The 16,080-nt window shown below is 40.8% G+C and overlaps 3 protein-coding genes across 6 annotated transcripts in view; 1 reads left to right on the top strand and 2 right to left on the bottom strand.

Moving 5' to 3' along the window:
- Positions 1-4,031, top strand: part of LOC130685923 (eye-specific diacylglycerol kinase-like) — a 47,266-nt gene extending 43,235 nt beyond the window's left edge. For 3 of the 4 annotated variants that reach the window (XM_057509206.2, XM_057509208.2, XM_057509205.2), the window contains 8 exons: positions 42-233; positions 311-437; positions 512-727; positions 1,658-1,699; positions 1,844-1,907; positions 2,030-2,187; positions 2,302-2,465; positions 2,554-4,031. In XM_057509206.2, coding sequence (XP_057365189.1) covers positions 42-233; positions 311-437; positions 512-727; positions 1,658-1,699; positions 1,844-1,907; positions 2,030-2,187; positions 2,302-2,465; positions 2,554-2,606 — 1,016 coding nt within the window. In that variant the 3' untranslated portion in view covers positions 2,607-4,031. The remainder of the gene's footprint in view (positions 1-41; positions 234-310; positions 438-511; positions 728-1,657; positions 1,700-1,843; positions 1,908-2,029; positions 2,188-2,301; positions 2,466-2,553) is intronic. The other variant, XM_059497605.1, reaches the window with a different exon arrangement.
- LOC130685992 (NADH dehydrogenase [ubiquinone] 1 alpha subcomplex assembly factor 3-like) overlaps positions 1-16,080 on the bottom strand; it is a 42,845-nt gene that overhangs the window by 13,972 nt on the left and 12,793 nt on the right. The window lies entirely within an intron of this gene.
- LOC130685982 (host cell factor 2-like) lies at positions 6,685-12,890 on the bottom strand. Its single transcript, XM_057509282.2, has 8 exons — positions 12,644-12,890; positions 11,342-11,935; positions 10,339-11,270; positions 9,846-10,263; positions 9,337-9,783; positions 7,804-9,263; positions 7,546-7,735; positions 6,685-7,469 (listed from the first exon to the last, which is right to left on the bottom strand). Exons 1-8 carry the CDS (start codon positions 12,810-12,812, stop codon positions 7,363-7,365), a joined length of 4,317 nt encoding a protein of 1,438 aa, XP_057365265.1. The 5' UTR covers positions 12,813-12,890; the 3' UTR covers positions 6,685-7,362.

Raw genomic sequence — 16,080 nt, 5'->3', positions numbered from 1 at the left:
GAACCATTGTTCTATTTCGTTTGATGTGTACCCAAAAATAGCCACGCCTTTGGGAACCATATCTGTCTCGCATGATGCCGTCCTGGAACACGTTCGCAAGCTGGTTAATAACCTTCTTGAGCAGCAAGCAGTGGGCACGAGCAGCAGTCCCGTCGGACCTCACGGTGGTGGATCGCCACCAACCAATGGCGGCGATGTGGACAAACTATGTCCCGATTGGTGTTTCATTGACTGTACGTCTTTGTGCTTTCTTATAACTCAGTTTTAATTATGCGTGGATTTTTTAAATGTAATTGTTTCATCATGACAGGTTGTACGGCGGAACGCGTTTTTCGAGTCGATTCCGGGCAGGAACATTTGCATTACATCACGGACATATCAACCGATTGTTTGTACATTTTAGATCCAGTCTCGGCTGCAGACACGGAAAGTCTTGGGTATGAGGATTGAGCTTCAAAACGAACGAGTGCTGGTTGAATTTCGAGAGATTTAAATCGAATCGATTGAACAGGTTGGAGAGCGGACCGAACGGCGCCAGCAACTTGTTAGACGAAGCGGGACTCGAGGACATGGTTAACTTGGCCAACAGTCAACTACAGCAGGAATTGCGTCACTCGGATAAGATGGAGAGAAAGAATATCACGGAGAAAGCTGAAGACGTTTCGCCCCAGCCGCCGGAGAATGTTGTTGTGCACGACAATTTTCTTGTGCCCATCAATGTCAAAAGGTTCGGATTATTTATACCTTGGTTCGAGTAATTTTGCAACTAGTTTTCTTTCCTTTTCTAAACTCAATTTCTTTGCATGGTGCTATGGCGTTCATTTATTATTATTATTATTTTTGTTTATTTTTTGCTGACATTTTGCTTGAAGCAAAAAAAAAAGAAAAGCGAAACACTGGCTGGCAGTTCTATTAAAATTTTGAGCTGGACGCTATCACTCCTTTAGTTTGAACCAGTTTTTTTTTTGTTTTTTGGATTGCCAAACCCTGTACATCATTTCTTGTTTCCCTATCAAATGCACATACCATTTTCGATATACTGCACACCTTTTTTTTTTTTTTTTTTTTTTTTTTCCTTCCTTCTCACTTTTTCTTCTTTTTTTTTTCAGAACTATTCTAAATGCACGGGGAAAAGAAACCGATATTGCACTTTTTTTTTTTTTTTGTTACCTAACCTATTTGTTTTGTTTTTTATGCCTGGCTTCAATCTGTATAGATCCGTTCTTCTTTCTTGTTTGGCGCAGACGGCTTTCCCAGCATTCCAATTTAAAAAGAATTCTTTTCCTTGTAAAAAGAAATCGTTTAGTGGGACAAAAAAAAAGAAAACCAATTGAGATAATCAATAGCTGTGAACTCGATCCTGTGGAAAAGAAAAGAACGTTTCACTGCGTAACATTGTTGAAAATGAAGGCAGAAGGGCTACGCTCTGTTTGGTAGATTAGCTCACTTAGTTCTTAGCTTTGCATGTTTTCAATTGTGTTGATTAGTAAAGAAAGAACCTAGCGAGGAAAACGAAACATGTTGCAGCAGATTTCCCATGATTGTGTGTTTTGGTGCATGTTTCACTGCGTTCAGGCTGCCTTCTCCTTTTCACGGTGTTTTGTTTTTGATCTAACTTCTATTCACTCTTGTTCTGCTACGTCGTTGGTGCATGCAGCGTTTACGGCGATAAGTTACCGATCTTTTGTCCACGTAAGAGGTACTAACTATTTTCATCCTGTCGCACAACCCTTTCTTTCTTAAACTTTTAGCTAAACCTGAAAAAAGCTCCATTGGTCATTTGTAACAAAAACAAAAACAAAAAAAAATTTAAGAAAGACAATATCCCGTTTTTGTTATTTAGCCCATTGCTAGAAAAATCATCGAGCAGCATCGTGAAGGCGGCCAAGGATGGAGACTTGAAAAAGGTGATACTTTTAGTGATTTACTTCTACGGTTGAGAATGGTAGAATGATGCCTTGTAGCGGCAAATGTCCATTTTGATTGAAACGCCCCGAAGTAATGTTTGCTTGAAACTCTCGATTTGCAGCTGAAGGATCTTCACGCATCAGGCTACTCGCTGCTCTCCATCGACGCTCAGGGACAAACTGCTTTGCACTGGGCGGCCCGACATGGACATCGCGATGTTATTAAATATTTACTCGCTTCGTCTCCGAGTGCCCTCCTGGACATGGTCGACAACGAGAAGTAAAGGATTTTTCTTCTTTTACTTATTTATTCTACTCTTATTAAAATTTGAAGAAGGGAAGCCTTTACGTTCGTGTTTGTTTTGTTTTTCTTTATTTGTCGGTTTTATATTAGGGGCCAAACAGCGTTACATAAGGCTGCTTTGGCAAAGCAGCGTGCCATCAGCTGCATGTTAGTCGCAGCCGGAGCTAGTATGTCATTGGTCGACAAGGAAAGGCACACTCCGCGTAATTTGGCAGAACGAGCCGGAGATGCCGACTTGGCAATTTATCTTGCAAGTCAGTTATTTGCATAATTACGCGTGCAAATGACAATGTCAGAGACTTAAATGTTTTTTTTGTTTTTTGTTTTTTTGTTCATGTTTAGGTCAAGAGAACTTTCACAAAAATGCTGCAGATAACGTGGAGACCTCGGTTTAGCGTTCACGAATCATTTGAAGTCGTGTAACGAATCGGATATATCGCGACCGGAAGAAGAAATGGAAAGCATTTCTTGATCTCACTATACGTTTAATATTATTTGATTTTTTTTTTTACAGATTTCATTCCAATATCCCCTCCATGACTGTCCTTATGAATGTGAGTGTAAGTATGTGTGATTCCCTAATCCATTTCAAAATTGTTGTTGTTGGTTTTCCAATGTAAGCGCGGCGCCAGTTAAACGGTCGGGTTGTGTAAATAATCCTAGTTGCGACGAGTATGAGTTAACGCTATTTTTCGGGGGACCCATTGAATTTTTTGGCAGGGCTATAATCGTCTTACAGTTTCTTTTTGCACTCTGTTTGGGAAATTGATTGGCAACTACCCAACCACTATCACATCTATATCTCCGTATATACAATTATACATGAAGGTTATTTCTGTCGCCCGTAAGGAAATGAAAGTGGAGACAACAACATAAGAAAGTCATGAAAGCCTTTTTGACAAGCCTTTTAAGCAATCCCATTCTTCCACGAGAGTATGATATCAATAAATTCGAAACCTCTTTATTTCTACATATCCGCATTCTTTTTTTTTTTTTTTTTTTTTTTCCTTTTTTGCAAACCTCTTATTGTTTTCTCTAACTGTTTGTCCCGCGTCCCGCATAATTCTCTCATCTTTCACATAGATGCTAATTTTTCTTATCCCCTTGAAAAATGTTTACGAAGTCGAAATTGATTTAGCTTAGCGTAATTCAGATTTTTTGATATCTTGAGGTTTTACCTTCATATTGCCAATTGTTAGTTTTCACGAACACGTTTATTCCTCTCATCAAACCTTACGTATTTTTGTTTGTTTTTTTTTGTCAATGAAATTTTCATTCTCATGTGAAATTTCCCAGTTGTTTTTGGCCCGATGATTGTTTAACCGCTTAGTCTGTGCTTTAGTCCATCCTCCTTACGAAATATTTCGTGATTTCACTATGTAAGAGCTCTTGGTATACTCTTCCAAAAAAGGACGGTGGCTAAAATTTTGAAAAACATTTTCCCATTATGGAATCGTGTAGGTTGTTGTGCAACCCTTAACTCCCTATCAACTTTTTTTTCATCAAAAATTTCCTACCAGCGTAGTAGGTGCCTTGCTCTCTATCACTTATTCACGATCCCTTCACTATTTTTCATTGCCCTTTTTTGTCGAATATATATTACAATATATATCTCGTCTCCGGCGAGTTAGTATTTTTTTTTTTTTTTTTCTTCCTTTGTATGAATCTGCGTACCAACATACACTCACCACATTAAAATGTCTGATGGATTTCGTCCTAGTGGACATTGTTTTCCTCAGTGTTCTTTTAATTTGATATACATTCAGATCATATTTATTCTATGCATCAGTTTCTATACACGATCGGGTTGGTACGCTCTACTACTCACATTATGTATTTTATTTAAAGAAGTGGCTACGCTTCGGGAAAGTATACAATTTGGAGTCTTCTCGTCTATGCAGCCTTTCCATTATTAATAAAGGATCACATATATATTTTTTCATCGGTGTGTCAAGAGTTGGTAATATCGGGTGACATTTGTCGAATTCCAATAGACGTCGGGTTTTTTTGCGGATTCAACAAAACTGGGAGGGCTATACGTAGGTCATACGTAAAATTTGAGCATGTCGGAATTTCAAGATTTTTGTTAGAAGGTCCTGCTCCTCGTAACGTCCTTCAATCCTGAAAAGTCGGGTTTATTTTATCGTCGGGCTTATTTTTCAGTCAGATTTTACACGAAAGCATTCATTTATTTCATTTATTTTCAAAACTATATGCCCAATATCAAAGCAAACAATGATTTTCGTGATCAGTGATCAATTTCGAATTGAAATAATGTATTTTTAAGTAAATCTAGAATTTGACGAAAATTGAAAAAGTAAGAAGGCTATAGCCTTCTCACTTTTCCATTTTTGACCAAATTTCAAATTTCGCTTAAAATACATGATTTCAATGCAGAATGGAATGCTAATCACGAATATAAAGTTTATTTTTTAATTGGCCTTTTAGTTTTTGAATTAAACAAAAAAAACACAAGGCCGGACATATTTTGTCGGGCTTAACATTTTGTCCTATTAAAAAATAATATAATCAAATCTAGATAACTATTTATGATTTAGATTCAAAATTTAAAAAGAAACACGAAAATGGAAGTTATTTTTATGTAGAGTCTATAGTTTTTGAGCAATCTAAAATATGAAATTAGATACGAATCGAAACCATTGCTAGCGCGCCAGTACGCTACAGCGCTAGGATGACACATCAAATTTCTTTGATTATTCAGAAACTATAAGCTCTGCGTAAAAAAAAATTTCATTTTCGTGTTCCTTGTTAAATTTTGAATCAGAATAATATATAATTATTTAGATTTTGTGATATTATTTTTTAATAGGAAAAAATTTTAAGCCCGACAAAATAAGCCCGACTTTTAGTTTTTTACGGTTAATTCAAAAACTATAAGCCCAATATAAAAATATACCGAATTTTCGTGATCAGCGATCAATTACGAATTGAAATAATGTATATTTAAGTAAATCACATCAACTTCTTTGAGAATTTGAAAAACAAATTTCATAATAATAGTTATTTAGATATTATGATATTATTTTTTAACAGAAAAAAAATTTTAAGCCCGAGAATTTGACGAAAATTGAAAAAGTAAGAAGGCTATAGCCTTCTCACTTTTTCATTTTTGGCCAAATTTCAAATTTCGCTTAAAATACATGATTTCAATGCAGAATAGAATGGTAATCACGATTATAAAGTTTATTTTTTAATTGGTCTTTTAGTTTTTGAATTAAACAAAAAAAAACACAAGGCCGGACTTATTTTGTCGGGCTTAACATTTTGTCCTATTAAAAAATAATATAATCAAAACTAGATAACTATACATGATTTAGATTCAAAATCTAAAAAGAAACACGAAAATGAAGTTGTTTTTATGTAGAGTCTATAGTTTTTGAGCAATCTAAAATATGAAATTAGATGCGAATCGAAACCATTGCTAGCGCGCCAGTACGCTACAGCGCTAGGATGACACATCAAACTTCTTTGATTATTCAAAAGCTATGAAATCTAAGTAAAAACAAATTTCATTTTCGTGTTCCTTGTTAAATTTTGAATCAGAATCATACATATTTATCTAGATTTAATGATATTATTTTTTAATAGGTAAAATTTTTTAACCCTCAAAATAAGCCCTACAAAATAATCCCTCCTTTTAATTTTTTATGGTTAATTCAAAAACTATAAGCCCAGTATAAAAATGTACCCAATTTTCGTGATCAGCGATCAATTTCGAATCGAAATAACGTATTTTTAAGTAAATCTAGAATTTGACGAAAATTGAAAAAGTGAGAAGGCTATAGCCTTCTCATTTTTGTAAAAATCGGCAAAAATGGACATCCTCTGGAATTTGATGAAAACCACTTATTATAATGTAAAATTTAACGCTGATTTAAAAAAAGGCATTTATTTTTATGTCAAACTAACTGTTTTTGAAATAAACATAAAAAAGAAGCAATTACGCAAAAATGTGTGATTCATTTTTCTCATTTATTTCAAGAACTATAAGCCCAATCTAAAAACAAAATTGATTTTCGTGATTCTCGTTCAATGTTGAATCGAAATCATGTATATTAAACTATATTAAAAATTTTGCCAAAAATGAAAAAATGGGAAGGCTATAGGCTTGTCATTTTTGTTAAAATCGACAAAAATGGACATCTTCATACAAGCGATCAATATTTTGCTGCTGATTAACTAATAAAATGAAGACTAAGAAACGGCCAGCGATTACCTATGGAACAAGACTTGTCCATTGAAAAAGCGGGTCGTCAAACGGCTTTCCGCACTTAGCCGTTTTTTTTTTATTTTCTTGCTGTCAATTTTTATGCGCGTTTTGGATTCCATAAAAACGTTCTCTTGTTCCGATGTCAAACATGCTTTTATTTTAGAAAAAGATTCAGTCCCAAATGTCCAGATGTCATACAAGAACGCACAGTGATGATCAAATGATAAAGAATAGTGCGATAGTAGCATGGTGACAGATGGCAATGACATGAGTCACCTTTTTCTAGAAATGTTTAGTGTATTCGAATAGACAGATGAGGGCTCACGTTACTGCAATGCGACGAGATGGATATAAGGATAGTGTGCTGTAGGCCTTGAATGAGAATCGAGAACCGGCGAAATTAAACGGCTTTTTTCCTCAACTGTCGACTTTAGCGAATAACTGTTCCGAGTAAAAAAGAAAACTTCGAAAGGTTACAAAATAATATTTTCATGATAACCGATGAAAATTTGTTGAAGGGAAACCGTAGGACAAAAGCTGTTAGATTCTAAGAAGACGAACAGGTGATTGCCTGCACGAAGCTCTTAGAAACAAAAACAGCCATAACTTTTCACAATCCGTACGACAATTAATGGTAGGGTGGGGGGGTGGGAGGATGACGCCGCTTCTTTTTGTAATGACAAATGACAATTATCAAATTAATGATGAATAGATGGGGTGTGTAGGCGTAAAAACCGAATCATTTCCGACGGAGGGGTAATAACACGCAAAAGCAACAATCTGCACTTCAACCTTTTCAAACGTACACTGATGTATGAATGTAAATGTGGATGACGCCAGGTAACAGTACTCCTTTAATATGTTGATGCTGTCGTTCTCTTTCTTTAAAAAAATTTAAAAACCATTTTAAGGTTCTTCTTCTAATCGTCGGCTCGTGATCGCTTGGCAGCGGCTGCCGTAGCTGATTTGGAAGTCTCGGATCCCCGCTTTACTGCACCTTTGGCTGGAGTTGGGGCAGTACTCGAATCTAAAATTTTTTTTTTAGAAGCACAAAAACATAAGACAATGCTAAAAAGGACAAAATACAATTGACCTTGACGTACCTTGTAACCATCTAACTTGCGTCGCCGGTCCGTATCCTTTTTCATTCCGCGCCGCAATGCGGAAAATGATGGCGGGTTTCGTCGTCGTGTCAATGTGCGCTGACGACAACGACGCGTTGGGCACAGTACATTGCGAGGAGGGCCCACAGTACACGCGAACAAACGCCAATTGGGATGGTCCGCTTACAGACTGTTAACAGTGAAATCAAAAAATCAAATTAAGTAATGGTGTCAGCAAAATGGAAAATAACGACAAACCTGAGCTGAAGTTCCTTTAACCGCTAAGTAGACTGAATATTCTGTTATTTCTCCGGCGGTACTCTGAGGAGGCTCCCATGAAAGATGTGCACCTTCAGGTGATTTGGAAATTTTTATTGCCGACGGCGCCCCTGGGAATCCAGGAAGGCAAGTCTTGAAAGCCGAAACTTCACTCCACGACCCTCTTCCGCACGAGTTCACGCCGGCTACTCGGAATTTGTACGCTGTGCCCGGTTGAAGTTCGAGCTTTTTCATGGCCAACTCCGCGTCAGGCTGGAGAGTTACTGTCTCATGATCTATCCGGTCTTCGAGCCCTCCGCCGCTCGACGGCAATAGGAAATGTTGAACGGTGGACGTCGTGCCCTTGACGAGGCCAACATCAAACCAAATGCCGTCGATCTTTTTCAAGTCGATCTTGGGTTCTTCTTGCTTGATCCCGTTAGACGGAGCCTCTGATTTGACAACAATAGCTTCCGCTTTGATGACGGCTGCTGAGGCCAATGTGGATAGTGGGTCTGATGGTTCCGTATCCATAGCTAGTTGATCAGCGTCCAATTTCTTGGGCGTGGCAACACTCGTAGAATCCGCTTCTACGACCGGTTTGGCTACTTTCACTGGCGAGTCTGGCACGGCGATTGGTTTTGGGGACTCCGCTTCGACCGCTTCTGGTTGGCTAGCAATCGCGGCTTCCGCTTTAGTTTCATCTTTAATCTCCGCAGCTGCAGGTAGTTCGGCCTTTTCTTCCTTAGGCAAAGGGGGCTCCGGCTCGCAAGGAACGGCTGCAGGCTCGTCCACGGGCTCGTTGGCCGGTTCATTTGTTGTGTTCGTCTCAGGCTCCGCGACATTCGAAACCGCGGCATCTGTTTCTGCCGGACGAATAGCAGCGTTGGCTAACATTGCCTCATCATTTTCAGAGGGAGCCTTCTCGCCAAGAATGGAACTCTCGGCGTTCGGTTCCATTAGAGAATCGGGAGTGACATCCACGGCACTGGTTGTTGGCGCAATGGGAACGTCGGTACTATCCGAAACACTGTTACCAGTCAAAGGTGTTTCTGTCTGGGCTACCGCTGTGGCCGCAGCTGCATCTACGGTGGGGTTAGCAGAATCGACCATCTCGGCACTCATTCCAGCAAGAAGTTGTAAGGCGTCTTCATTTTCGATGCTGACAGGTATGGCCGCAGCGTCATTGGCGGCCACGGCTGTGGCAGCGTCGGTTTCTTCGGTCAGTGGCGGATCTATTAAACCAGCTTCAGCGGCGAGAGCTGCCAATGCGGCATCAGTTGTGGCTGGCCCGTCTGATAAGCTCAACGTAGCCGAAGGGGTCGACTGAGTGCTAGAAACAGTTTCGGGTTGGTTACTGATAGCAGCGGTGGTGGTCACCGTGCTCTGAGGTACCAAGACGACTTTCGATTGGCCTCCTCCCGCTGAAAGTAATTTGGCAACGTTGGCGGGAATGGCACCTAAGTAACGCATTCAAATTTGAGTTCAGAATTACCCCCATAAAATAAATTGAATTTCCAAAATAACCAATACCTGTTCCTTGGCTGGTGACTAAAGTGACTGTTTTTTGTCCACCGGGAGCCGTTGACACTTGAACCGTAACCGGCTTTCCTCCCAGGGTGATCGTCTGCTGACCAGATCCCACCAAAGTTTGGCCACCGGGCAGAGTAATTACTTGACCCTGAGGTCCTCCTGCCCTCGCAAGCGTCATCGTCTTCTGGAGGGCTCCAGCGGGTATAGAAATAGTTTTCGTCCCGCCAATTCCAGCTGTGCTCGTACTGGAAGATGAAGTCGATGAGGTGACTACGCCCTGAGATACGACTATCATCTTGACACCCCCAGGTCCGGTGGTGACTTGTCCGGTAGTAGGTAAGACATTAACTGTTTGCGTTCCCGCTTGACCGCCGGCTTGAACGGTAGCAGCGGCTTGAACGGTCCGCATTCCACCGGCTGACGATACAACGATTACTTGTTGTCCCCCTGAATTCCAAAAAAAGTTTAGTAACATAACACAACTCATTTGAAACTCCAATGATGAATACCTTGCTGCTTAAGAGCTGTGCCTTGTCCGCCTGGCCGGGTAATGACAATTGTTTGTTTACCCCCGATATTTTGTGTTGTAACCATCTGCTGCTTTCCTCCAACAGTCATCAGGGCTCCTGCAGGTACCTGCTGCCCGGCTTGGAGCAAGGTGGCAGTTCCTTTAGCGCCCGCCTGACCTTGGCCAACCAATTTCACAATGGTAGCACCCTGTGGTATACCTTTGGGTGAACCTTGTACTGTGGTCACGCCACCCGTTGTGCCCGGCTTTGCCTGAACAAGGCTCATGCCTTTCGGAACAGTTGCAACAGTCATGCCTTGGCTTGTTTTCACCAGGGTAACGATCTGTGGCTGGCCTCCAACACCCGCCGCGCCAGATTTTTGCAATATGATTTGCTTGCCACCTGCCGTCTGAATAGTCTGAAAAACCAAAGTTCACGGTAAACATTTTTTTTCAAAGTATTTAAATTTTTAAAACGCCGGCTGTTCTTTTACCTGTAACCCTTGAAGGGTGGTGCCAGCTTTGAGTATGGTGGCGCCGCTGCTTAATCGAACCGTTTGTGCACCACTTACAGTGCCCGGTACAGGAGTAACACGAACGCCTTGAGAAGTAAGCAAAGTTGGCTGTACCATTCGAACGCCTGTTGCCGAGCTTGTAGGTGTAGGTAATCGTTGAGTTTGGGCGGCGGCAGCTGCTAAGGCTTGGATGCCAGACATTCCTGGCTGGTTGGGGCTGGCTCCGGCGCGGATGATTTGCGTTTGCCCAGCAGGTCCAAGGACACGAATCGTTTGGCCGCCAACGGGGGCTCGAACTCTAACAATATTGGCTCCTCTACCAACACCTACTGGTGTTCCTTGAGGAGTGGCTTGTCTGATGCTGGATGGGTGTAGTGATCCGGGAGCGCGAACTGGTGTAGAAGGAGTGGTAGGTGTAGACGGCGTGGTGGGAGTAGGAGCTGGAGCTGGGGAGGCAGCGTCAGCTCCGGAAGCAGGAGTAGCTCCGGCAGGTGGGACTTCATATTTCTGGATTTGAAGAAGATAGGCTTCTGCAGTAGGCACCACGCCCCAGCAGACTTCCAAACTATTCGTGGAAGCACGAACAAGCTGGACGCGGCCAGGTGCTGGTGGTTTTTCCGTCTCCAGGAACCAAAGGTCTTTACAGCACACTTGGTTATTCCAGGCTTTTCTGTATCCATCACGACCCGACCATACATAGAGACGCGTATGAATGCCAACAGCACAATGCCCAGCTCGTGCTCGGGGAACCGACTCATCGTACACTTCCATAGTTAAAGGCTCCCAGGTCATTGAATTTAAGTCGAGACAAGCCAAAGTGTTGGTGCATTTCCATTCTTTTTCGTGTGTGGGCATTTTCATATCATCCATAACCAATGGCACCCAGCCTCCAAATATGTACATCTGATGACCTATTTATTTGAAGACAAACATTGGAAATGTGAATGCACAAATGTGCAACGCTTGATATTAATGTATTTACCAATTAATGTGGCGCTGTGTAAAGATCTTGGAAGGGGAGGTGCTCCATTCACCAAAGGTTTAGTCCACGACATGGTATTGACATCTAGTATGTGTAAATCTCCCAGTCGACAACCACTCATTCCTCCGTAGATAATAAGTTTAGGACTTGTCCCATCGCGATTGAACGTGACGGCAGTGTGAGATTCCCGTGGCGAGGGGGGCTCACCAAAAGTGACCGGCAATTCCCAAAACTCCTTTTGCCCAGTAGGAGTGATGTGAAGAATGTAGAGGTCATTCAAGTACCTAGGGATGTTATTCTTGGGATCTTCACTGTCATTGGCTAGTCCACCAAAAAGGAAGACTCGATTCCCATGAATAGTAAAACTGTGACCCAGACGTGGACAGGGAGCTGCTGCATTATCAGGAGCTCTTGCTTTCAGACGTCGCCATTCCCACCGACTTGCCTGGAGCTCATACAACTCATTTGAGTACTTGCCATACTCAACCATGCCACCAAATACAAGAATCCTCGTACCATCCACTACAAAACCATAAGCTGCACATCCTGGTGGAATATCACCCTTTACTGGAGGGACAAACCATTGGTTGGATGCTAGGAGAAGAAAAATTATGTCAGTTCAAAACTATACGGATCTGATAATTCAATCAATACAATCACCATTTTCTAACTAGAAATCCTTTGATTCTGATAATGGTCAACATAAAAAGGCTTCGAAACGAAAAAACTTTCAATATCAGAAATGGAATCATTTTGAATGTTGCGCACAATAGTACGCTCTTGACCACATATGGGTAGAGCTAAACAGAACCAGCGAAAACCCGAACCAATATGGCGGGTTGGGCCTAAATAGCTGTAAACATCAACTGTCAAAGCAGTGGCGTCTGACGCCGGTACACGAAGCTGAACCAATTTTGCATTTTAATGCTAACATTTCCTCAAGAGAAAAAATACGGCATGATTGGGGGGAAAAGCTTTTAAAAACCTGATAAAAAGCAAGAGCTCTAAAAATCTCCAAAATATTTTTTTATGAATAAATATGTGAATTAGGCAAAAGTTCAAGGAGGCCGCCATCTTGGACACAGAGTTTCCATAACAATAGCTACGATTGTCATTGATATGTTATTATCGCAAACTGTTCACTCTATAATATCTTCATCAACATATTTCTTTCGGGAAATGCATGAATATAATTAGTTAAAACGACGTGTTTAATATCTTAAAAAGGAACTAGAAAAAACAAACGACTGTGATTGGCGGGAAGCCGAAATGGCGGGAGGATAGTGGGTAGATTGTACTTACTGGTGTTGTAGACGTGTAATTCATCCACAATTCCTTCGTTGCCACCACCAAAAACAATCATTAAGTCTTTTATTGAAATCGCACGGTGTCCATGACGTGGCCGAGGGTTCGGACCAGCCGGATTCGCAATTTTTTTCCACTTTAACATGGGACTGATGGGAGCCGCCATTATTCCATCACTTTTTTATCCACTACTAGCCAACTGGCGTTTCGTTTCGGTTTCCTTCGGCTTCAATCCGCGGTGGCAAGCAATAACAAACGTTCAACGTTGCCAGATGGGAGAAAAGGGTAACGTGCGCAGCGCGTATGACGCGCATAGCGAACTAGAGATTTGGCCCCACGTAATCGGGGAGCTTTTTCCCGTTCGGAATGGGGTTTTCTGGGGAATGAGACATCTATTTTTAGCCTAATTTAACACTTTTATAGACAAGCGAATGGTAAACCGACGTACTGCTACCAAATTTCATTGCAAAATGTAATTGATCCATTATCCTAACCCGATTTTACCCCGATTCCTGACCCAAACCTTACAATTGTTTCTTTCCTATTATTCGTAGGAGAAATTTTTATTTTTCCTTGTGAGATACAAGGATAACAAAAATATATACAAGCAAATATTTTCACGCAGTTGTTAAAGAGAGAGCCCGATTCCTACCCTGCATCGACGATAATGTGGTTACTTCTTCCCCGATTGACTTTTTTGGGGTGAAGTGGCACGATCCGCGATACAACTAATCGGAGCTGATCTTTAAACGTAGAGATATACGATACACAACTTGTTGCTACGGCCGCATTTCGTTACTCTGTCACAATTCATCACACTAACCTTACATGTGTGTATCACTTATGACTTTTACAAAGCGATGCAGAAGCATATATCAACTTTAACAAATTCTATGCTATTCTCCTTCAAACGAATGTTTTGAAAATTCAAATTTATGTTGTAAAAAAAAGGTTATTGATTTCAATTTCACGGATTACACACACCGAGCAGTTTGAGCGATCAATAGCAAGACTGTCCGCAAAATTTAATGTTTCCAACGTGCGCGTTCTGTCCTGGACAGAATTTATCCGCACAAAACAGCTCCATCTTATTTACAAATCGAAAGATTATTCAAGTGCCCCATCTCTGTCTAATTTAATTTTGGTAACCCTGTGTAAGTTAAGTTTAGACTGAATTAAAAACAAATTTCTACTTAATTATTAACCAAGACGGCAGACTACTAGTTTGACTTTTACTTTTAAGATCACGTGAAGGCAAATTTTATTTCCATCTTTTTTTTTTTTCATTTAAAAAAAGAAGTGGTACGAAGATGAGGTGGGAGTTCCAGTTTCTGGGTATAAAGCTCGTAATCACTCGTTTCCTGCAATTACGGGCCCATTCCTCCTCTCTTTAAGAACAAAATGTACTACACTACTATATTATCTCCACCATCATCTCCACTGTGTATATGGATGGCACTCTTGCCCAAGGCTTTTAATGCTATTCTACTCTAGCAACTGCATCTTTAAATGCAATAGCATTATTTAAAGAAAAATCTTGAATTTATTCTTACAGACCAAAGCTCGGGGTGTTGAAATGGCATCAATTCTAATTTTGCAACAGCAGCGTCAGTTACCTTGATAACGGAAACAGCAGTCTGTCGCAACGTGAACATCTAAAATAGCTATGCAACATCCTATCATGTGAAATGGTTTTAAATGTAGCTGTAACAGCTCCAATTCGTGGACATTCAGAATTTTCCCGATCTTTCGTACGTTCATGTGAAAAATGAAGATGGATTTTTAACGCATCAAACATTTTGAATGCATTTCGTGATTGGAAAGCAAAGAGAAGAAGAACTTAAAATAAAAAGAGAGAAAGAACGTTAACGCAAATGCTGTGAAATAAAAAATGTTTTTTTTTTTTCTTTTTAATATCAAATAATCGTCGTGAAATGTGGTTCAGTGGCTTGGAGAACGTTGAACTTGGCGGAAATGCGTCGCAACTTTCCGACGTGGCTGTGGCCTCTCTAACCACGTAACGACCTTTGCTGAGAGAACTTTGAGCCCGGACTTCCACAGCCATCGCACGCTAGGCAAGTTTGGTTCACAAAAAAAAAAAAATAAATAAATAAGGAAGCACACTCCCGCGTGTCTCCATGATTGGACCACCATCCATTATCCCGGTTGCTTTGTAGCAGCACTCGAACGCATTTCTTTAAATTTAAGTCTGATTGCACATCGTATAATTCTCAAATAATTTGATTATTTTATCAAAACGGATTTAGTACTGATGGTCTGCTTATTAAAAATCACGTTCAATTGGATATTATTAAGATGGCTTGAGGCAGACTGAAGCTGCTCATTTATTGAGGATGAGGGGCGTTCGTCCCATTTGTGCGGCATATCCGCGTGACATTGTAGTCCATTAATTTCGATCCATTTCCTCCATCGTGCGTGACTTTGCGTCTACATCATTGTTGAAAGTCCAACGTTCTCCTGAAATGTCACGACCTGTCTTGACAACTGGCTACTTCCACTCAATTCACAGACGGGGATAGAAGAATACCGGCCACACTCATTTTCAAGAAAACATAATTCCCTTCCATCGCGCAATGCCCCTTCGAGCTAATCTAACATTTTCTTTTTTCTTTGTGAAAAGGAACCTGAAGAACTGTCAACCAACGTGCAGTATATACACACACTTGCATGTTATATAAAACTAAACCCGAATTATACTTATGGAGCATGCAGGCTTTTGAGAGTTAAAACCATGAGCTCGAGGCCATGCCCACGAAGACCGCAGCAGCTGCGCTATAATTGGCTTCCTGCTGCACTCCTCTCCTCGACAGTAATCAAAGTACGATCGCCCTTTTTTTTTTTTTTCTTCTGCCGCACGGTCTCCTTACGAGGAGGCCCGGAGAACAACAAGGTGAGGATCGTGAGGCTGTTGGTAGGTGAACAAAAAAAAAAAATTGCTGTTCCGTCTTTTGCTGCTTTAAGCCACTACTTCTCACACGTTCCTCAAGGCGAAGAGAAGAGCTACCAGTGTTACGACCTCGTAGCTCCTTCTGACTCTTCCGTGCCCGCCCGTGCAGTTTCACATCAAGGCTTGGAATAGCATCACGGCCGCAATTGTTTTTCACAAGAAAAATAGGCATCCCAATTGAATTTCGCATTATTATAAGCTTCAAAAATCATTTCTTTGATTATCTTGAATTGAATAGCGCTACAATGATACTACGTAATCTTTTTGAAACGGGCTGTCGCGTGTGATTGGATCATCTTTGATTGTTCCATTTGAAAAGAACCGCCAAAAGTTTATTTTTTTAAATTTTATTTTCTCCAGCTACGTGTAGGCATCATCAGGCAGGAGGATAAAGAGCAGCAAAAAGGAAAGAAAAACAAAAAAAGAGGAAGATGATCAGAGTGCTTGTTTGACTTTATGGCTAATC

This window comes from Daphnia carinata, chromosome 2, assembly GCF_022539665.2.
Source record: "Daphnia carinata strain CSIRO-1 chromosome 2, CSIRO_AGI_Dcar_HiC_V3, whole genome shotgun sequence".
Lineage (NCBI taxonomy): Eukaryota > Metazoa > Arthropoda > Branchiopoda > Diplostraca > Daphniidae > Daphnia > Daphnia carinata.
Note: the sequence above shows the minus strand (reverse complement) of the source record. Positions and strands in the feature narration are given on the sequence as shown.